The 22,488-nt window shown below is 43.5% G+C and overlaps 1 protein-coding gene across 21 annotated transcripts in view; it reads left to right on the forward strand.

Moving 5' to 3' along the window:
* The first annotated feature begins 12,309 nt into the window (after positions 1–12,309).
* Positions 12,310–22,488, forward strand: part of TTC12 (tetratricopeptide repeat domain 12) — a 69,413-nt gene continuing 59,234 nt past the window's right edge. For 7 of the 21 annotated variants that reach the window (XM_045371010.3, XM_045371014.3, XM_074015203.1 and 4 more), the window contains exons 1-5: positions 12,310–12,912; positions 13,960–14,032; positions 21,065–21,228; positions 21,780–21,801; positions 22,399–22,476. In XM_045371010.3, the coding sequence (XP_045226945.2) occupies positions 13,975–14,032; positions 21,065–21,228; positions 21,780–21,801; positions 22,399–22,476 (322 nt within the window). In that variant the 5' untranslated portion in view covers positions 12,310–12,912; positions 13,960–13,974. Of the gene's footprint in view, positions 13,503–13,959; positions 14,033–21,064; positions 21,502–21,779; positions 21,802–22,398; positions 22,477–22,488 lie in introns of all 21 variants that reach the window. The other 14 variants (XM_074015201.1, XM_005579663.5, XM_074015200.1 and 11 more) reach the window with 8 other exon arrangements.

The following is a 22,488-nucleotide window of genomic DNA, read 5'->3' on the forward strand; positions in this document are numbered from 1 at the left end:
CACACACACACATTTGCTTTGGTGCATGCACAAGAACATGCATGTACCTTCCTCTTCCTCTCTTTTCTCCATTGCCAACTATCCTTTCCAGTCCACCTCACCATATGGACACCCTCCTCACCCTGCTTGGAGTTTAATGCCCTATGCCAGGCCAGGCCACTCCTCTATGGGAACACCCTTCTCCCGAAGTGGGGCTACTTCCCGCCATACCCTCGTCACTCTGCAGAAGCTCTGATATCCTGCACAGGGCCATCTTTCTACCCAGATATCTTTTGCCTCGCTTAGGCTCTGGTGGCCCACACCAACCCTTCCTCCAACCCCATGCTGCATGGGTACTCTTCAGCCTCCTTCTGCCCTGGCACTCTGTGCCAGGCCACGCCACGCCTTGAATGGGTGCTCTTGCATGCCACTTGTGCTGCGATTTCTATGGACAGGTTTTCCTCCTCCATCTCACCCCCATCCTCCACCCACACTTTCCTCCCTGGGGCACTGATTCACTCTTCCCAGCTGCCTCTCTCTGGGAATGCCTTCTCACCCTATTTGGCCTCAGACACCCTGCTTTGGCTGCAGCAGTCTGCCTACCTCTAATGGCTTTAGCACTGAATTATTCAGGAAGAGAGGTGATGGGTAAAAGTCATTTTGAAGTTTTAAGAAAGCTGTTTTACTAGAGAAACTTCAAGTCTAAAAAATAAAAATAAAAATGGCTTGTGATTGCTGAAGCCCTAGGCCAGTGTAGATTCCCTCACTCCAGCGCCATGGTTGCCCCACCCATACCAATAGGAAATGAGCTGCTAATGCGGGGCACAGACCCCAGGAGGGAGAAGTCCTCCAATGCCTTTCTCAGAAGAGGGCAAGGAGCAGAAGTGACAAGGGCTGGCATTCCAGAGAGTGTGACAGGGCATCTGAATATCTGGAACTTTGTTGCATAGAAAGAACATCCATGAGAATGAAGTCAGCAGACAATAGCAGGGCTCAGCAGTGGTGGCATAAGCTCAGCCCTGATGACTCCTTTCAACACCAAGAATCTGATCACAACCAAAGCCAGATATAATTCCAGGATTTTCATTTCATCAACAAGCCAATAAGTTCCTTTCTTGTCTATTTTTTTAAGAGATAAGGTATTGCTATGTTCCCTAGGCTGGACTCCAACTCCTGGGCTCAAGCAATCCTCCTGCTTCAGCCTCCCAAGTAGCTGGGATTACAAGTGTGTGTCACCATGCCCAGCTAATTCCTTTTTTAGGTTTAAGTGAGTTTGCAATGGATCTGTTACTTTCATTAAAAGAGATCTAATACTAATTCCTTCGTGAGCAAATTTTCACCATTTTACAGATGAGGAAACTAAGACTCAAAGAGGTTGAGTGACTTGCCTAACATCACATGAATGTTGTGATGGTTAGTTTTATGGGTCAATTTGGCTAGGCTCTAGTATCCAGTTATTTAATCAAACACTAACCTAGGCGTTTCTGTGAAGGTATTTTGTAGATAGGGTTAACATCTGTCACCAATTGGCTGTAGGTAAAGGAGATTATCCTCATCCAATCAGTTGAAAGGCATTAAGAACAAAAACTAAGGTTTCCTGAAGAAGAAAAAAATTCAGCCTAAAGACTGCCTCAACCTCTACCTGAGTTTCCAGCCTGCTGACCTGCCCTGTGGATTTTGGACTTGCCAGCACCCACAACTGTGTGAGCTAGTTCCATAAAACACACCTTTTATAGATAGATAGATACATGGTATATTACTAGTCTGTTTTTACATTGCTGACAAAGACTGGGTAATTTATAAAGAAAAAGAGGTTTAATGGACTCACAGTTCCACGTGGCTGGGGAGGCCTCACAATCATGGCAAAAGGCAAAAGGCATGTCTTACATGGCGGCAGGCAAGAGAGAATGAGAACCAAGTGAAAGGGGAAACCCCTGATAAAACCATGAGATCTTGTGAGACTTATTCACTACCATGAGAACAGCATGATGAAAACCACCCCCTGATTCAATTATCTCCCACCAGGGCCCTCCCACAACACATGGGAATTATGGGAGCTACAATTCAAGATGAGATTTGGGTGGGGACACAGCCATACCATATCACATAGATAGATAGAGAGAGAAAGAGAGATAGAGGGAGAGAGAGAGAGAGAGAGAGATGATAGATGATTGATAGATAGATAGATAGATAGATAGATAGATAGATAGATAGATTCTATTCTATTGGTTTTCTCTGGAGAGCCCTGACACAAATGGGACATGGCAGAACTAGAACTTGAATCCAGACTTATCTTACTCTATACCCAGAACTCTTTATTTTTCTCAGTGAAAACTGGCTTAAGAGGAAGATACACATATGTGTACAGATACATATGTGTATCTTATTGTCACAGGATTCTAGAAATATGCTGATAATTTCACATCTTTATCCTCATCCTAAATGGTTCTTTCAAAGTCTGGATAGACAGCTTTCCCCAGCACAGTGAATTCAACCCACCAAAGCTCCTCATTATCCCTTTCTTCATCCCTCCTCCTCCTCCAACTCCTCCCCCTCCTCTTCCTCCGTTGTCTATCATAAAGAAGGGCAGAGCCATCCACTTGCTTCAGTAAGCTGAATAGCCAGCATCATCATCAGAATCCTTCCTTTCTCTCTCCCCATTTCCAATTTGTCAATGTTTTCTATTGATATTCTCTACTGAACATCTCTTGTATTCATCTCCTCCTCTCCAACCCTGTAGCTGCTGACTTCGTCTCTCAGCACCTCCCATCTGTGCTTTGCAATTGTACACACTTCCTTGCCCATAGGCAAAGGCCTGGTGGCTGAGCACTGGCCACAACACTAAGAAGTCAGCAAGCGAGAGCTGAGTAAAGGACATGTGTGTATAGTCTGTGGAGCTGTCTCAACAAGGAATTGCACAATCCGAGGCTACATCCATGCTCTGAGGCAGGGAGGCAGAGAAAAAGGATGGGGGTGTGCAGGCAGTGAGGACTAGTGCTTTGCTTTCCTTTCCTTTCCTTTCCTTTCCTTTCCTTTCCTTTCCTTTCCTTTCCTTTCCTTCCCCTTTTTCCTCCTTCCCTCCCTCCTTCCCTCCCTCCCTCCCTCCTTTCCTTCCTTCCTTCCTTCCTTCTGAGATGGGGTCTCAATCTGTCGTCCAGGCAGAAGTGCAGTAACATGATCTTGGCTCACTGAAGCCTCAAACTCCTGGGCACAAGTGATCCTCTTGATTAGCTGAAACTACAGGCACATGTCACCATGCCTGGCTATTTTTTTTTTCTTTTTTTACTCTTTCAGAGATGGAATCTTGCTATGTTGCCCAGGCTGGTCTTGACCTCCTGGCTTCAAGCGATCCTCCTGCCTCCGCCTCCCAAAATTCTGGGATTACAAGCATGATCCACTGCGCCTGGCTCTGTCTTTATAATTTCTGAGTGGTACGAATCACCCCTAAATGAATGACCAAGAACCCTAAATAAATGATGAATAAGTGTTAAACATTCTCTGGAGCCTAAATTGTTGACATCATTTAATTCACTATCCAGAGAAGCAATCACAGCAGCAGTAGCAGTCAGAGGCGGCTAGCCAAGTACGGGACACATAGTAGGTGCTCAGCAAACATTAAATAAATGCATGAACGGCTGACTGCTCATGGGTCCCAGCCTTTCTCTGCCACGATGGTTGTCCAGGAGCAACCAGTGTGCCACACGGTGGCAGTGCTGTTCCACACTAGGCAGGGTTCGTGGCACTGGTTCCCCCTGGCACTAAATGCTCAATGCTTTTCCTTTTCAGGCAGAGAAGTCCTACGATCCCCAGAAAGGATCCAAGGACGACATTGGTGGAGACACACTGCCTTTCTTAATGGAGTGGGGGGCACGCCCCTCTGGCTGTAGTTAAGATGCATCCTTCACCTTTGCAGGGGTGGGCCAGCCTGTGAAGTGGAGGGAGCAGTCTGTAAGGAGGCTTCTACATTCACGAGGCCCAGCGAGGCCCAGAGGCTCCTGCAGTAGTCACTGATGTCAGGAGTCTAAAACAGGGCTCTCTCAAGAAAGTACATCTGAGGCAGTGTGGTGCGGTGGGGTAGCCTGAGCTCCGGTGGGACACAGACCAGAGCTCATATCTTGGCTCAGCCTCTGACAAGTCACTTCACCTCTCTCACTGCATTTTCTGGTCTTTGAAATAGGAATAAGACCTTGCACAGCTATCAAGAGCTTTAAAATAAATAATGCATATGAAGGACTGAGCACAATGCATGGAACATAGCAGCTCATTGAGGGCTAGTTACTATCATTACTGTTGTTGTTGTTTATAATTGTAGTGTCATTCATTAAGTATAGAAATCTCAAGGAAGACTCTTGGCCCCTGTGGTCACACGGACTAAGTCTAGCTGGATCCTGAAATTATTTCTACGTCTATGGTAGAATGCTGGTTTTTTGTTTGTTCGTTTTTGTTTTTGTTTTTCAAAAGGACATAGGTTTGGGAAAAAAAATCAAATGTGACTTTTGAATTCTCTTTAGGGAGGAAAGAGACAGTGTCAAATTCCTTCGGCTTCCTCCTTCTCTAAATCTTGAAGCCGAACTTATCAAATCAATTGCAGCTCCAGCATCCATGGTGAGGGGTCTTTGTCTAATGGGCCATGTTTGTAGTTTGGATCCTGGATTCAGGGACTTTGTCTACACCAACCACTCTCACCAGACAAAGGTGAGATCTCTTTATTCCTCATGTCCTCAGAAGAAAAAAATATTATCTTTCCTAAACTTTTTTTTTTTTTTTTGGAGGTGGAGTCTTGCTCTGTTGCCCAGGCTAGAATGCAGTGGTGCAATCTCGGCTCACTGCAACCTCCGCCTCCTGGGTTCAAGCAATTCTCTTGTCTCAGCCTCCCAAGTAGCTGGGACTACAGGTGGACGCTGCCACGCCTGGCCAATTTTCTGTATTTTAGTAGAGACAGGGTTTCACTGTGTTGCCCAGGCTGGTCTCGAACTCCTGAGCTCAGGCAGTGCACCCGCCTTGGTCTCCCAAAGCGCTGGGATTACAGGCGTGAGCCACAGCACCCAGCCACACCTAAGTTTTTAAAGTATGGTTGATGAGAAAAGACAAAGAGAGACAAAGACAATTGTTTACACTAAAGAGAGAGCAGAGTAAAAGAGAGGGGAGACAGCTTATACAATCTCCAAGTCTCAGATTTACTGTACAACCTCCAAGTCTCAGACTCACTGTGAGCAAATGTTCTCCCATTTTTACTGAGGACATAAAGCAAAAGTAAAACTGAAGTACCACACAAGGGATTTAGATCAGGTGGAAGTAGTCATTGTGAAATATGATTCATAAAGGTTCTCTAGGAGAAATATATTTGAAATGCAAGTCAGCAACAATTTAAAAGTCTGTTTCTCTCTGTGTGTTTGAATATATATGAAAATGCATAGACATTGACACTTAAAATGTAAATCACAACCATTGTTATTTACACATACTCATATGCCGGGTCCCTAGACTTTGTCATTGTAACAAGTGAAGAACAAGTGGTCTGAGTGGCTGTATTAGACATGATGGGCTACGTTATGCTGCATTAACAAACAAGCCCCAAAGTTTTATGGATTATAACAAGAAAGATTTATTGCTTACTCATTCTACATACCCATCAAAGGTGGACAGATATCTGTCCTCCATGTCCTCACTCAGGGACACTATCTGGTTGCTGGGTCGGGGAAAAGGACATGTATGGGGAGTCAAACTGGCTGTTAAAGCCTTCTGCACATTTGACTTCTCCCAGCACTGCACTGACCAAAGCAAATCACCAGGCCATAGAGAAGTGAGATCCTACGATGCACCTGGAAGGGGGAAATTGGAATCTTCGTGGACAGCCCAGTGGCTATGCGGAGTTTACTAGGACTTCTGATATGTTAAAGTGATCAGTCTGTCAAGTGCTAGATTTATCCTGAAAAGTATTTTGTGACTGTAACAGTGCTTGTCCTCCAGGATGGACCTCTCTGGGAAGGCTGAGGCAGAGAAACTATAAACACCTTTATTCCTTTTCCATCTAGAATAACATATTTGAACCTTCCTCTAAGTAGAGCAAGAGATTAACTCACTTATTCAACAAATCTTTATTTAGCTCCAGCTAAGCACCAGGGACTGGGGATACAAAGATAAATAAAGCAAAATCCCTACTCCCAGGAAAGGCATTGTCTAGTTACCCTGTTGGATTTAGAGTGTTGAGACTTGGAGTAAAGTTTGGGTTCACAGAGATGTATGTGGGAGTCATCAAGATGGAAGTGACTTCTGAAGAAGCCACAAATGTCTGTGGCTTCCAGCTCAACCAGGAGCAAACACGCTGCCCCCATCTTTTGTATCCCTCCTGCCCAAGGAACTCTCATCATTCCATCCCTGGTCTCTTGCTGTGTCCCTGTTCCATACCCTTCCTATGGTTTCCCTCCTGGATATAGCTGCCCCTACCCACATCTCTGGGCTCATCTTGCACCACTCTTGCCTTTCACAATATTCCTTGCCTCTAAACTTTTACCAGTCCTGTGCCCTCTGCCTAGAGTCATCAACACACTCCCCGCCTGCACATTAACCAGGGAAATCCCTATTTTTGTCGGGACTTGCCTGACAGCATTTCCTCCTCCCTCACTCTTCCTTAGGCACTAGACCTTCACTGCCCTTATCATACTGTTCTATTAATATAATAATCTGTTGATGCATCTGTCTTCCTCATTGGACTATGGGATTCCTGAGGACAGAGGCTGTGCCCCTGGCTCATAGTATGATATTTGGTCACAGCAAACACTCCAACAACTTTTGTTGATATTTCTGTGGCAGAGAAGTATGATGAGATTAACAGTAAAAGAGATGCAAGCATGAAAATATATCCCATAAGGTTGGGCACAGTGGCTCACATCTGTAATCCCAGCACTCTGGGAGGCTGAGGCAGGTGGATCACCTGAAGTCAGGAGTCCAAGACCAGCCTGGCCAACCATGACCAACATGATGAAACCCAGTCTCTACTAAAAATGCAAAAATTAGCTGGACGCAGTGGCAGATGTCTGTAATCCCAGCTACTTAGGAGGCTGAGGCAGGAGAATTGCTTGAACCCAGGAGGTGGAGGTTGCAGCAAGCCAAGACCATGCCACTGCACTTCGGCCTGGGTGACAGAATTAGACGCCATCTCAAAAAAAAAAAAAAATAATTCCATAGTAGGATAGTATTCCAAGTGTGTATGGGGAGATATAAAATGGAAAAATGACTTCAAGGAGAAAAAATAATAACATAACCTTCTTAATTTCATGATCTCAGTAACAAATTGCTCCAATGTTTAAAGTTTATTGGATGAGATGCATTTAAAAATTAACATGTGTTTCATTTTAAAATAGCAACATTTCTATTATGCTAGTACAACAATATTATTTGGACTTATGATGAAAAAATTAGATATAAACATTAAGAGAGTGTTAGTTGAATGAATGAATGAATGAATGAATGAATGAATGAATGAAGAGTGCTTTCCATATCAGTTAACATTAGGTTTGACTGGGAGTGACAGAAAACCCAAGATAGCAGAATCTTCAATAAAAGTCTTTATATTTCCAGCAACGGAAGTATCTCTTGTTGGTATTCAATGTCTCGCTCACATAGAAATAAGAAGTTGGGCAGTCCAAAGCTCGTGAGGCAGCTCCATGATCTCAGGACCCAGTCTCCTTCTAGATCCTCAACACAATGCTTCTGTATCATGGTCCAAAATGGCTGACCCAGCTCCAGCCATTGGGTCCCCATTCCAATCAGCAAGGAAAAGGAAAGGCAAGGAAAAGAACATCCTTCTGGGGACACTTCCCAGAAGCAGCACCACCACCTCTGCTTATATGTAATTGGTTAGAACTTGGTCGTGTATTACACAAGGAAAGCTGGGAAACACAGTCTATTCTACGTGTCTTGGGCCTTGCTAAAAATTGGTACATCTGAAGAACAGGAGAATAAATATTAAGGGACAATCATCAATTTACTCCACATCTACACTTGGATAACTCATGGGCATTTTGGACGGGATATCACAAATCTGAACTCATCTTTTCTCCAAATGTGATTCTCTAATATTCTCTGGCTCAGCCAATGGAGAACCTTAATCTGGATCAAGCTGGAAACCTAACGTCATTATTGATACTTTCCTGCTGTCAATCCTTCCTCCAAAATACATCTCAAATTCATCTCTATTCCTACTGCCAATACCCACTATCAACCTCCTAACTTGGCTCCCAGTGTCCCTCTCACCTCTTTTCAGATCATTCTCTACATTGCAGCCAGAATAACTTTCTAAGAAAATATAAAAATCTGAGCATGTCACTCTTCTGCTAAAACCCCTGGAAGGCTGCCTATGGTGCTTAGGATAAAGACCAAAAACCTTTACATGGCTTTCAAAGGCCTAATGTGATCTGGCCCTTGCTTCATCTTGTACTGCTTACCTTTTGCTCTCCATGCAGCAGACAAACTTGGCGTTCTGCTGGTTCCTCCTCCATACCAGGCTCCTTCCTGACTGCCCATGCCATTTGCTGTTTCTCCACCTCCCTCTTTAACTGTCCAATGCCCACTGACTCCCCCAAGTCTCTTCTTGAACACCACATCATCAGGGAAGACTTCCAGTGTTTGAGACTAGACTTTCACGGCACGCTGTGCTACCTTTTCTTTTCACCCTTTACTTTTTATAGCATTTATCACAATGAAAATTTACATGATGATTTTGTTTATTGACCCTTATTCCCCCTGGGTGATAAGCAAGCTCCTTGAGTCTGGTGACCAGGTACCACTGGTGCTCTGCTGCATCCCAGCATTTAATGAAGTATCTGCACTTTGCTACTCAGTGTGGCCACAGTCCATAGAGGGGTGTCACTGCAGACCTCAGCCCCTATGCCTGTTTAAACAAGATCCGCAGGCAATTTCTACATACAATCAAGGTTCGGAGGAGCTGGTCTAACATATACTAATCATAGTTGTAGTAATAGTTAATAATACTTACTAGTTATTGATAATGCTCCAGGCATTGTTCTAAGCACATTGCCTGTATTAACTTATGTACCTCTCACAGAAACCCTATGGGATAGAGCATCATTTAATAACTCTGTTTTACAGATGAGGAAACTAAGGCCCACAGGGATTAAGTAACTTGCTTAAGGTCACACATCTAACAGTAGCAGTAGCAGATGCATATTGTACACCCACTGTGTATAACAGACCAGTTACATTGAGACAACAGGATGTGCAGCACAGAAAGAATCAGATCACAGGGCACCAAGTGAGGGCGTGAAGAGCTGGAGTGAGGAGGAGCCCCTCAGATCTATCTACCGGTGGAGTGATGGGCTGGGGTTTTTAAGGAGATCATGGAGGTCGAGGGGCTAGAAAACTGGGGTTGTCCATTGGTGGGATACGGGGGATGAAAGTATCAGAATTTGGAAACTGCATTCTTTGGTGAGTCAGCTTCTGATCAGCTACAGTAGGAGACCTGGACGGGGGCCAGCAGGACAGGGTCACAGTGGGGCCCTCAGACCTGTTGGTGTCAATGGGTCCTTCAGAACAGCTGACATTAGTAATTTCACTGGTTTGTGGGACCTGAAAGAATATTCCAAGTGGAAAACGTAATGTTTTATGTTCAAGTTGTTATCTATAGAGCAGTTAAGGGGAACTACAATCTTGTAACAGGTCTATGTGATGCTGAGATAACAGACACCAAACAATTGTGAAGAAGCAGGCCAGAGAACAAGCTGACCTCGTGGTTCATGCTGAATGTGCTGCAAGCTGGGCTTATTTTATTTCTCCCCTTCCCTGCTTCACTGATTAATTTTATAAAGTTTGTAAGGATGGTTTCAGTAGTGTTAGCAATAAAAGAGGAGGAATATGATCCCCAGTACCTAGCACAATAGAAGGTGCATGGTAGGTGCTTAAAGACATTTTAATGAATGCTAATAGGTGGAGATGTGAGATTTGAACCCAGCAAAATGGCTCCAGAGCCCCAGCTCTTAACCACTTAGCGTGTAATGAATATATGTCAAGTGCACACCAGGGGCCTTCCACTGCATCTAGCACACTATAGACCACTCACATTTGCTGAACGAATATGTGAGTGAATGGTTATGTGGTACAGTCAGTTGTGAGCAGATACCTCTGGAACATAGGAAAGGAGTTTAGTGAAGAGAGTAGTAGGATAGGAAGTAAGTGATTTGGAACAATTGGCCTCAAAGTGATAAGAAACATCCTGAGTTTGGGGACCATAGGCATATAGCCTTCATGTGTTCAAGGCCTCACAAGCAAGAGGAAAATGGGATGATACTAATGGTGATAACCAAAACATCACTGGTTCTTGTCTCCATCAATTCCCATAGGCTGGAAGGTCACTGTAAAATACCCCATATCTTTCTGAGGATCCCTGGCCTGTGCTCATCAACGTCCTTGCTCCTGCCAGGCACCTACACTCCCTGCTACTTCTCCTGAGGCACCTCAGTCCCTTGGGATAGCCACTGTGACCATGTCCTGCTGGGACCCCCAGGTCTCCTGTTGCAGCTGATGAGCGAAAAGGCTCACTCTGCTGATGCTGTACCTGTTCAGCTGCCAAGAGGAGCAGAACATCCCTGGCCCCTTTGTGTTATGCCGCATTGGGGGGTACCCAAGCAGGATGGCATGTGGACCAATACATCATAGAGACTTCAGTCAAACAGCTCTTCTGTTCTCTACAGGACACAAGCATGCATCCTATGGGGCCTAGGCCACAAGAGAGTCAACATGCTGTACTTGGAATCAACATTAGAGCTAGCTGGCCATGCCTGGATCCCTCTCCCCTCTGACGAATTCCATGTCTAGGGGCCCCTTGTTCCCTACCAAACAGGTTTCCATAAAGCACTCATTTGCCAAGAAGTTCCAGGTGTTTCTGACCATGAACTTAAGCTCAAGTTGCCTCAAAACCTGCTTTTTTTCCATTGGTAACCCTGCACATAATACTCTGAGATTTTGTTTAGAAAAACAGACTGAAATTTCTTTAGGGCTGTGTGCACGTATTTGGGGCGTGAATGAATGTGCCCATTAGCTCATTCTGCTCTAAACCCTACTACGATTCTCTGGATGTTGTCTGCCACCCGTTCCTACTGACTAGGTACCAGGCACTGAAACCGCCATTGCAAAATTATAACTGAGATAGTGAAAGGGATCTGACCTAACTGACTCCATCTTGCTTCTCATCTCCAAGCTGTCTTTGTTCATTTCCAGGCATAGGCCAAACTAACTTTGGGAGAAACTTAGTTTACAGTTTAGCTTTGAAACAAAGACAATACCAGCTCTTTCCCAAGCAAACCCGCTTCTTGCCTGGGGATTAGACTGCCTTTTCGGGACTAACAAATGAGCCACAAAATTATAAATTATGGTTTAGGAGTTATGCAGCTAGAGGCTGCTAGATTCTAAACCTCCTCAAATTGCTCCTGGGGATAACATAAACTATTGTAAAACCTAAGATCATTGCTTAAGATATTTGACAGACACTGCACTCGATGGATCAGCTGGCACCACCCAGATGGATAAAATGGCTCATCTGGTCTTATGGCCCCCACCTAGGAACTGATTCAGCACAAGAGGACAGCTTTGACTCCCTGTGATTTCATCTCCTATCCTACCAGTCAGCACTCCTGACTCACTGACCCCTACCCACCAAATTATCCTTTAAAACTCTGATCCCTGAAAGCTGGAAAGACTGATTTGAGTAATAAGACTCCAGTATCCCTCACAGCCAGCCGTGTGTGAATTACTCTTTCTTTATTGCAATTCCTCTGTCTTGATAAATCAACTCTGTTTAGGCAGTGAGCAAGGTGAATCTGTTGGGCCATTACAGAACTTTAACCATGAACCGTATGAGAAAGTGCCATTTCTCCATTTCATAGATGAGAAAACTGAGGATTAAAAAGGTTACTCAAATAATTCTCCTAAGGATAAATGTGTAAATCTTCTAACTCACACATTTATCAATGAACAAAACCGGATTCACAACTACACTGGAGACTTTACATTTTGGGCAAGGATATTAAGCTAATGGGAGTGAGACACCCCCTCTTCAGGAGAAAAAAGGCGAGCAGCAGGCGCTGCTTTAGAGACCAGCACTTTGCTTCCTCCGTCTCCCCGCGCCAGGCATCAGGCATCCCAACCTCGACTTTGGCCTTGAACTTGGCGCGCTCCGGAGCTAGAGCTCTAGGGTGGTGATCGCGGGCCCACGCCCGTCCCCGGTTCCGCCCCCGGTCCCGCCCCCCGGCCTTTGACCCCGCCCTGGGTCCCGCCCCGGGGCCCCTGGCTCCTGGCCCCGCCCCGGCCTAGGCCAGTCGCTGCGCCATTTCCTGTCCAAAGCTGAGCGAGTCAGGTTGGTGCTGCGGGGTGTCCCGAATACCCCGTGGGAGCTGGTCTGGACTGGCCTTCAGAGCCGAGCAGAGGACGCTGCTTTGGGCCCCAGAGCATGGGAAGGTCTCGGCTGCGGTCTGGGACCTGCTTGGAGGGCCCCGGGCCTGCGGACGCCGGGGAGCGGTTGCCGGGCAACAGTGCGGGCGGCCTGGCCTCTTTGCGCCCGGCGGGCAGCGCGCGTCTGGGGCGGGCTCGGCGCGGGGCTCGGGCACAGGCCCCCGCTGCCGCAGCCCTACCCAGTGAAACACCGAGGGCGGCGTCGCTTCGCCGTCACCTGGCTCTGGCCCTCTCACTCTAGCGTGGGGGTGACACTGGCCAGGCAGTGAGGACCCTGAGATCCATGCCCTGGGAGACAGGGGTTGTCTCCTGTCCCTGCACCCGCGTGCCTGCCTTCTAACCCTCATACCGTTGGGCAGGTTAATTCACTGGACTGGGCCTCTGTTCCTTGGGAGTTGAAAAGATTTGACCTGGAAGAAACCCTACCGGTCATTCAGTTAAGCCGCAACCCCACCCCGTTTTATATAGGTAAGGGTGCTTCACAGTGAGCGCTCGTCGCGTGCCTGGTGCTTTACATCAGTCCCCAAAGTGTCCTCGTGGTTTCTCTCTAACCTTCCCATAGTATGGGTGAGGACTCTGAGGCTCGGAGAGGTTGTGACTTTAGCCAGAATCACACAGCTTGTAACTGGTGGAGATAAGGACACCCAGACTCAGATTAAATCACTCGCAGTTTGTTCGTGGCAGATTACGTGTTAGAATCATGTTACACTACTATGAAACCTGGCCGTAAATCAGAATCACCTGGAACGGGTTTAAAAATCTACATTCGTGGCTGGGCACTGTCCCGGGTTTACTGACTCGAAATCTCGGGCTACGGCTGAGGAAGCTGTATATTTAACAAGCTTTCTGATAATTTTTATGATCTGTGGATGAAGCACTAAGTACCGCTGGGTAGACCACGGAGCCTTCTCACACAAAAACAACTATAAAATAATGTCTAAGGTACCTAGAGCAGAAGAGACGCTGGTGAGCATGGTAACATCATGTTCTAATCCCTTCAGCCAATTTGTACCCTTTCTTCACTCTTCAGAAACAAGCCAAAGGCGTATTTTAAACAGGTATGGACATTTGGATGCAAATTGCCCCAAGTTTGTTACCTGTCACACATCCACATTTAAGTTTCTGACTAGACCGGCCTGTCATGATCAAAGTCAGGAGTTAGTGTATTTCTCTATCCTTGGCAACCTGTCATCTGCTCTCTCCTCATCTCCATGCCGGGTCCCTAAATCGCCGGGATTGATGTTAGCTTTGGAAGAACTATTTGCAGAGCGTTTTCTGCACTGAAAGGAAGGCTGGAAGCTTTGTGGAAGCATTGCCGCACATAAATGAGTGCCTCTTGGCCTTAAATAGCAGTTGGAATGAAACGGATCACCCTACTGTTATTCATTGACATTTATAAACAAAACTGTCATAAAAATAATCACTTGGCTCTTAGTTTTAGAATGCTAATAAGCCTGACCATTCTGTTTAGTGCTTTATTATTATTAATTTCATCATTTATGCTGCATCCCTTAGGGATTCCGGTTCACAATGGATGCTGATCAAGAGAAAGATCTGCAGAAATTTCTTAAAAATGTGGATGAAATCAGTAAGTACTAGTAAATCATAAATTAATTTTTGCTTGAGAGAGATGGAGTAGATAAAGGGAAGTGATTACTCTAAGTTCCTGGGTGGCTTGACAGGTTTGTAACTCTCAGGGAAAGAATGTAATTGAAATTAAACAGAAGGGTATTGAGAGGCAAGTTATAGCCTCGGGGCCGTATTTTCTGGCTGTTAATTGGTATCAGAGAAACTGTTAACATTCTGATAGGAATTCAGGCTGATGGTTTTCCTCCATATTTTGTATCCTTCTTTGTGGAATCTGGTCAAAACGAGCTGCTGTTTCCTCACTGACAATGAACCTAGCTGTTCCCTTCAAGGGTCTAGAGCCTCATTGATCAGTGTGAGATTCCTCCCGTTTTAGAGTAGAGCCATTTCTGTTTTAGAGCTGCAGAGGCAAAATCAAATGGCTTTCCTTTAGAATCCATCATATTACATGGATGGCTTATGATCGTCATTCCCTTCTCTCCCTCAAGATGAGAAAGTCCTTTCCCAAGCTCAGACAGGTTGGATCTCAAAGAATATGTACTGTGATCCCACAGGTCATTTTCAGGAATTTCCAAACCTGTCAGTCCCTGTTCAGGGAGCTCGTTTGAGTCTAGAAACAAACCAACCAACAGGCAAACAGACCTTCCATAGTAAATACAAGAAATATGTTGAAATTGCTGCTTCTAGCAGATTGTCTGGGTTTATAGAATCAACTGGTTTTAAAGCTAGTTTGGGTGGCATCATAAATGATACATGTATAATGCCTTGTGTGCCTCATGGGCCTGCTCATCCCTGAGTGCTGTTCCGTGGAGCTCTGGCCTTGGCCCACTGCTGCCTTTCTCTTCAGCTGGTCTAAACATGTAGCTTTACCTGCCACCAGTATGCTCATGACCCCCACATCTACGTGGACACTTAGCCTTCTTTTCTGAGCCTCTGCCTCTATGATCACTGTCGTACCTACTGTATCCCACAAATAACTCAAACTTAAATGTGTCCAAAATTGAGGCATCATCTCTTTCCCTCCCCTTTGCTCTCCCCCTCCCAAATAAAACCTGCTTCTCGTACCGTCCCCTTCATCCTGGTCTCAGTTGGTGACACCACCATCTAGAAATTTACAAGTATCTGGGACTCCTCCCACCTCATAACCCTGCATCCAATTAGCCATCTAGTTTGGTTGGAGAGCCATCCTCTCCAACCCTCCCTTTGTTCTGGTTCCTCTCACCCAGACTATTTCAACAACCCCCTGATTGTTTTTCCTATCTCCAGGTTTATACTCCCCACAGAGTAATGTATCTAAAATGCAAATCTGACCCAGACACTTCTCTGCTTGGATTCCTTTTGCAGTCACAATAAATCCCAAGCTCTCATCAGGACTTAAGTCCTCCCATGACCTTGTCCTTACCTCTCTCATATCTCCCTACCTCACGCTTGAGCAGCAATAAACTGCTGATAGTTTCCCCCACACATACTCTGTGTTTCACACTCTGCACTGGGTCTTTGCCATTCCCACTGCCTCTTCATCTTTTTTTTTTTAACCTGGCTAACTTTTATGGATACTCACAGTTCATTCAGCTATCATTTATACCAGTGCTGTACAATAGAGCTTTCTGTGATGATGAAAATTTGCCATAATCCTCACTGTCCACTATGGTAGCCACTAGCCACATGATTATTGAGTATTTGAAATGTGGCTTATAGCTCCACTCTGTGTGGTTAGGATTCTGTGTGTTTATGGCTGCAGCCCAGGTTTGAAATGTGGCTTGTTTCAATTAATTTAAATTTATGTAGCCACATGTATATAGATTCTGTACATTTACTTCTTGGGCTCTTGCTATGTGTTGAGTGTTGGTAGGCCCTAGAGAATATAGTCAAAGAATTACCTCTTTTCATGGTTTCAATAGTCCGGTGAAGAAAACAGATATTAAACAGTAATTTCAAGTGTGCAATATGAGACACAGAGAGAATTATAAAGTGTAGGGATCTAACCCAGCTTTGGAAGGTTGTATTAGTCTGCTAGGGCTGCTGTAACAAAATAGGCTGGCTGGCTTAAATGACAAAACTTTATTTTCTTAGAGTTCTGGAGTTTAGAAATCTAAGACCAGGGTGTGAGCAGGTTTGGTTTCTTCTGAGGCCTCTCTCCTTGGCTTGAGGATGGGCACCTTCCCGCTGCGCCCTCACGTGGTCATCTCTCTGTGTGTGGATGTATTTGGTGTTTCTCTTCTTATAAGGACACTAGTCATATTGGATTAGGGCAATAATTAATTACTTCTTTAAAGGCCCTGTCTACAAATACAGTCATACCAGGAGTTATAGCTTCAACATGTGAATTTGGCAGGGGGGATGCAATTTAGTCTATAACAGAAATCAAATTAAGTTTTCCTGAAGAAGTGAGATTTAGGCAAAATGTGAAGAGTGAGTAGGAGTTGGTCACTGAGGAGATGACAGGGGACTATTCTGCGTGGGAAGTAAGGAGGCAGGAAAGCTAAGAGTGAAGAAAGAGTGTGGTGCTTTTGAGGAAGTGAAAGAATAAAAAGCCCCATATAGCTGGAAAGAAGAGATCAAGGAGAGAAGAGTCCAATCTGAATATGGAGGGGCCATATTAGGAAAGACCTTGGAAACCATGGTAAGGAATTTGTGTTTACCCTGAAAGCAGTAAATCCATTCCAACTAATTTATGTAGTGACTCTTCCCTCAAGGAGATGGAGCATCTCTACCCCTTAAATGTGAGATACATTTAGTGACTTGCTTCCGAAGAGTACAGTATGGAAAGAGAGGGAAGAAAGTAACTTTACAGTGGAAAAGGTTGACAAACACAATTTCAGACAGATGATCAAGGTTAACCTCCTGATAAATCACGCTGATTGCATGCATCCTTGATATGCCGTAATGTGCCATGGTCTTTTTCCCCAAATCCTGTAACCCAGTCTAACCATGAGAAAAATACCAGATAAACCCAAATTGCAACGTATTCTATGAAATACCTGATCAGTACTACTCAAAACTATCATGGTCATCAAAATAAAGAAAGGGTGAGAAATGGTCACAGCCTAGAGAAGCCTAAGGAGACATGACTAAATGTCATATAGTGTTCTGGAGGGGATCCTGGAATAGAAAAAGGACATTAGGGAGAAAAACAATGAAATTAGAATAACGTGTGGAGTTGAGTCAATTAAAAAAAGTTAATTAAAAGACATGAAAGAAGAGCTAAATAAATGGAGACATATTTAATCATAGGAAGACTTATTTGTTAAAGATGTCGATTTTTAAAATATTCTATACAGTAAATGCAATTTAAATCAAAACCCCCAAAGTAGTATGTACTAAAATTCAGCAAGCTGATTCCAAAGTTTACATGGAAGAGCAAAGGACCAGCAAGAGCCAAGAAAACTCTGCAGGAAAAAACAAAAACAAAAACAAAAACAAAACAAAAACAGGACAACTCTCCCTAGCTGATGTTGAAGATTTATTATAAAGCCATAGTAATCGATGCATGGAGGTTTTGGTGCTGGAAAAGACAATCAGGGGAAAGGAATGCAGAGCCTGGAGCAGACTCGCACATATTACAGGGCTGATGAGACACATTGCTGGCAGGGACTTCTCAACAAATAATGCTCCTGCCCTACATGAAAGTCAACTCCAGGTGAATTACATACCTTAATGAGAAAAAAAACTTTAAAACTTTTATAAAATACCATAAAATAGTATATTTATAACCTTACTGACACAAAAGGCCTAAATTGTAAAGGAAACGATTGGTATATTTAACGCATTAAGATTAAAAAGAAAATCTCTTCAACAAAATATTCCATAAAAACAAATGAAAAGACAAAGCATACCCAAGGGGAAGATGCTTGGAAATACATGTAACCAGTCCAGAATATACAACTGATAAGGATAGGAGACGGGAATAGTGGGTAGGAGAGGGTGGTTCCCTGGCAAAGACCCCACCTTCAGGCCTGGAGTTCTGCAGCCCTAAGTGGGAACAGGCATTTCTGTTTTTGTGCCCAAAAAGTTGCCTTTTGGCCCGCCATGCTCCCCTATCCTGTGCCCATATAAACCCTGAACTGCAGGCTCCAGAAGCAGGCAAGCAGGTGAGGAGATGAGGACACAAGCAGACAAATGGCAGAATGACACAGCAGAGCAAAGAGGAGGAATGTCTGAACGCTGAGAGGAGTTTGGCTGGGAGCAGTCAGAGGGCAGTTTGGCCCCTGGATGGCCAAGCTCCAGGGGAAGATCATCTTTCCATTCCATCCCCCCTTCCAGTTCCCCATCCATCCCACTGAAAGCCACCTCCACCACTCAATAAAACCCCACATTCATCCTTCAAGCCTGTGTGTGACCCGGTTCTTCCGGATACACAAAGAACCTCAGGATACAAAAAACCTTGTGAAAAGGCAGAGGATCCATCGAGCTGGTTAACACTCAAGTCGTCCACAGATGGCAGGGCTAAAAGGACACACTGTAACATGCTCCCAGTTGGGCTCCTGCACTTGTCTCCCCCTCCCCTCAGGGGTTTGAGTAGTGGTGGTGACTGAACAGGCAAGCCATACCTCTGTCGCATGTCCTGCGAGGAGGATCAGAGAACTCCCCTGTTTCACAATCAAATCAACCAGGCATGGTGGTGTGTACCTGTAGTCTTAGCTACTCAGGAAGCTGAAGCAGGAGTATCACTTGAGCCCAGGAGTTCAAATCCGGCCTGGACAACATAGCCAGACTGTCTCTTAAAAAAAAATTTTTTTTTTTGAAAAGAAATTATGTTAACTAGTAAGAAAGAGACAATGACCCAATAGAAAATTGGCCAAGGATAGGAGTAGGCTCTTCATAGAAATCCAAATGGGTGCAAATCAGTAAGAGGATGCTCAATTCCAATCACATTCAGCAAAATACATATTAAAACATTAATGAAATACCATTCCCATTCATTACATTGACAGCAATTAAAAAGTTTAACCTAGCAAGTGATGACAAGAATGTAGAAGAATGGGAACTCCCTCTTGTACACTTTTGTAGGAGTAAAAATTGGTGCAGCCACATCCTGAAGGATTTGTAACATAAGTGCACAGGGAAATATGTAAATAAAGGTATTCAATTCAGCATTTATTTACTTTAGAAAAAACTAAAATTAAAAACCACCTGGCTATCAATAAGAGAATGGATTAACTATGGTATATATAATGGTTTAAATGAATCAACTGAACCATATGTATCAAGAACAAATGTCTAAAGCATCTTAAGAGAAAAAAGTAAGTTGCAAACGAATGCACATTTTATACAACTATTTTTAAAAATTGTTTAAATATTGCATACACAAATATTCTGATAGATTGCAAGAATGGTTACAAATTCCTTTCTTCCTATCAAGGGTGGAGCCTATTTCTCTACCCCTTAAATCTGGGTTGGTTGGCCATGTGCCTCACTTTGACCAACAGGATGTTTGCAAACATGACACACACAGGCTTGAAAAGTGCATGTGAATTGGGGCTTGCACTCATGCCACTCATGAGAAGGTAAGACACACTTCCCCTCGTTGCTCGCATTTCTCAAGCCAACAGCCAGCGGACTTTCTAAAGCAGAGCCACTTAGATGACTGACAGTTGACCATGGATATATGTGTGAGTCCAGCTGAAACTGGAAGAACTGGCCAGCTGAATCCAGCTCAGATTGTTGACTTAGAGAATTGTAAACTAAGCCACAAAAATGGTGGTTTGTTTCAAACCACTAAGTTTTGACGTGGTGTGTGATGCAGTAAAATCTAAATGATACAAATACTAAGCATTAAAACATGCTGGAGAAAAGATACCATTAACTTATAAATGGCATAGAAACAAAAATGTTATATTACTTTCTGTATGCTTGAAATATTGTACAATTAAAAAATTTCAAACTTCCTTGAAGAGTCAGTGGGAAATGAAGAAATTGGAACAAGAAAATGTCTTTAAGAAGTTTCATTGTGAAGGGGAGGAGACAGAGCATTAGGAGAGATTTAAAGTACATAAATACATTTAGGAAGAAGCTGGTCGAATGGAATGGGTTGAAAATATTGTGCAATAGGATTATTAATTGGTGATGCAGGGTTCCTGATTATGCAAAACATGACGATGGACTCCTGGGCCCAGGATGAGGGACTAACCTCACTGAAGAATGGGCACTTTTTCCTGGTAGGAAGGAAGGATGGATGTAGGTATAGGCAGTTTCGTAGTTTTAGTGGCAGGAAGTTGATGGCATCTCTCTCCTCTGAATTGATAAATAAGGTCATCTTTTTGAGATGGTCAGGTTCAGATTACAAACTGTTAAAAGTCATTGGGGGAATGATAGGATATCTTGCCTAGGATAACAAGGATTGCTAGGCATCACTGAAGGTCCAGTTGAGTTTGGACCAGTCCCCCAGGCATCTATCTGTCTCCTTCAGTACTTAGCATTCCTAATACAGACTGAGAGAATTGGGTAATTGAAATCATGTAGAGCTGGAATTTTGTCTGTTAGGTGGGATAGTGGGGCAAGGGAGTTGAGTATGTGGGCAGGATGACTGCCAAGTGATTGACCATGGAATCTAAGCTGGACAGGCAGTACAGTGAAGACAGGTGAGGATAGGGTTAAGGGCTGTTGTTTTGTGATTTCGGAGCTGCCTATACTTACATGTTTGTCTCCCACACAAGTTCATAAACTCTTCAAAAATGGATCTTTTTTTATTCATCATTGTTATCTATAACATCAACATAATATCTAATAATGAGTTCTCCATAAATTATAGTTGAATTGAATAATGGCTTAACACTCTGTTCCTTAAAGCTAATAGCTACACTCACCTGCAACTTTTTTCTAGGCAAAAAAAAAAAAAAAAAAAATATATATATATATATATATATATGTATGTTAATTTTTTCTCATTGGTTCTGCTTGCTCTATTTTGCTTTTGATTGCGCTATTTTTTTTCTTTAAGATCTTTCCCATACATTTTATGCACCATCCTTTCTAGTGAATAGAGTCTTTTGAATATCTTGTTTGATTAAGTCACATCTGATTTCTTCTCTAGCCAATTTAATTCAGGAGATGAATTCTGATGACCCAGTTGTGCAACAGAACGCTGTCCTGGAGACAGAAAAGAGACTACTGCTTATGGAGGAAGACCAGGAGGAGGATGAATGCAGGACCACCTTGAATAAGACTGTGATCAGTCCTCCACAAACTGCTGTGAAGGTTTCTTTTTCTATTGAGAAGTTATATAAGTACAGACAGTGAGAAGACCTACACCAAGGCAGTAGTTTCATCTCAAACTGTCCGGCGAGGCTGAAATGGTCTTTTGTTTCTTAGATTCATTAGATTTATTTTTTATAAGAAAGTATAAAATTCGATTTTTTTTCCTTTGATCTTTCTGGGTTATCTTTGAACAACCCTTTGAATCTATTTTAATGAAAACTTCGCCTCTCCACCCCCTGAGCTTGTGTGATATATTTAAGCTGTACTTTTAAGGTAATATATTCTAACTCATTTCCAACTCATAAGCCACAGCTGAGGTCTCTTGACCTGGGCAGCCTTATTTTGCAGACTCGGTCCCATAGCAATTGTGCCCATAATCAGGTCTCCTGATTTAAAGCAAGCCCCCTGAATTCTGATCTCTTCAGTTTTGATGGTTAAAGGAAATGACCTCTTGTTTGTAATTGATTTGCCTTCTTGGTTTATATGCATATAAATTAGAGAGTGGCTTTTGAAATTTGTTTCTTTGTTTTTATGATAACCTACATCTACAGAGTGCCGAAGAAGTAAACTCAGGTAAGGATAGCATCTCTCTTCCCAATTTTTATTCTTTATATAGGACCAATTTTGATTGAGTGTAGCTCCCAGACCTTTAAATTATTGCCTCTGGGCTTACAAACAACCTGTGAACAAAAACCTACTGATATCACATCCCATTCTGTTACTAGTGGTCAGCGCGAACGTCCCTGAGAGGTTTTTCTCTATTTTCTGTTGGTCAACCTTTTGTAAACTCAATTCATTTATTCTGTATCATCCAATTTACCCTGTTCAAGGGATCCAGATAGTTTCTCTGTTGCTCAGCTCAGAAGCTCATTATGCTAAACAGAACAAAAAAATCTGTCTTCAAAGAAAAACTCTTTTAAAAAGACATAATTCAAATTTGAAGCACAGTCATAGCCATCATGTATAATAATAAAGCACACAGATTACCATTTAATGTCAAATTAAGAAAATGTCATTTTAGTTGCCTCAGAATTGTGTGTGTGCGTGTGTGTGTGCCTGTGTGCATATGCATACGTGTGACTCTAAAGTAACTCTTCTGAATTTGAGCTAAATAACTGATTATAGTATTTGGATTTTCCTTTTTAATATCTGAAATTACCCTGCTGTCAGAGGCCTTCTTGGCATCTGTGGAGAAGGATGCAAAGGAACGAGCCAAGAGAAGAAGGGAAAACAAAGTCTTAGCAGATGGTAATTGTCAGT

The sequence above is a fragment of the Macaca fascicularis genome, chromosome 14, assembly GCF_037993035.2.
Source record: "Macaca fascicularis isolate 582-1 chromosome 14, T2T-MFA8v1.1".
In the NCBI taxonomy this organism is placed as follows: Eukaryota; Metazoa; Chordata; class Mammalia; order Primates; family Cercopithecidae; genus Macaca; species Macaca fascicularis.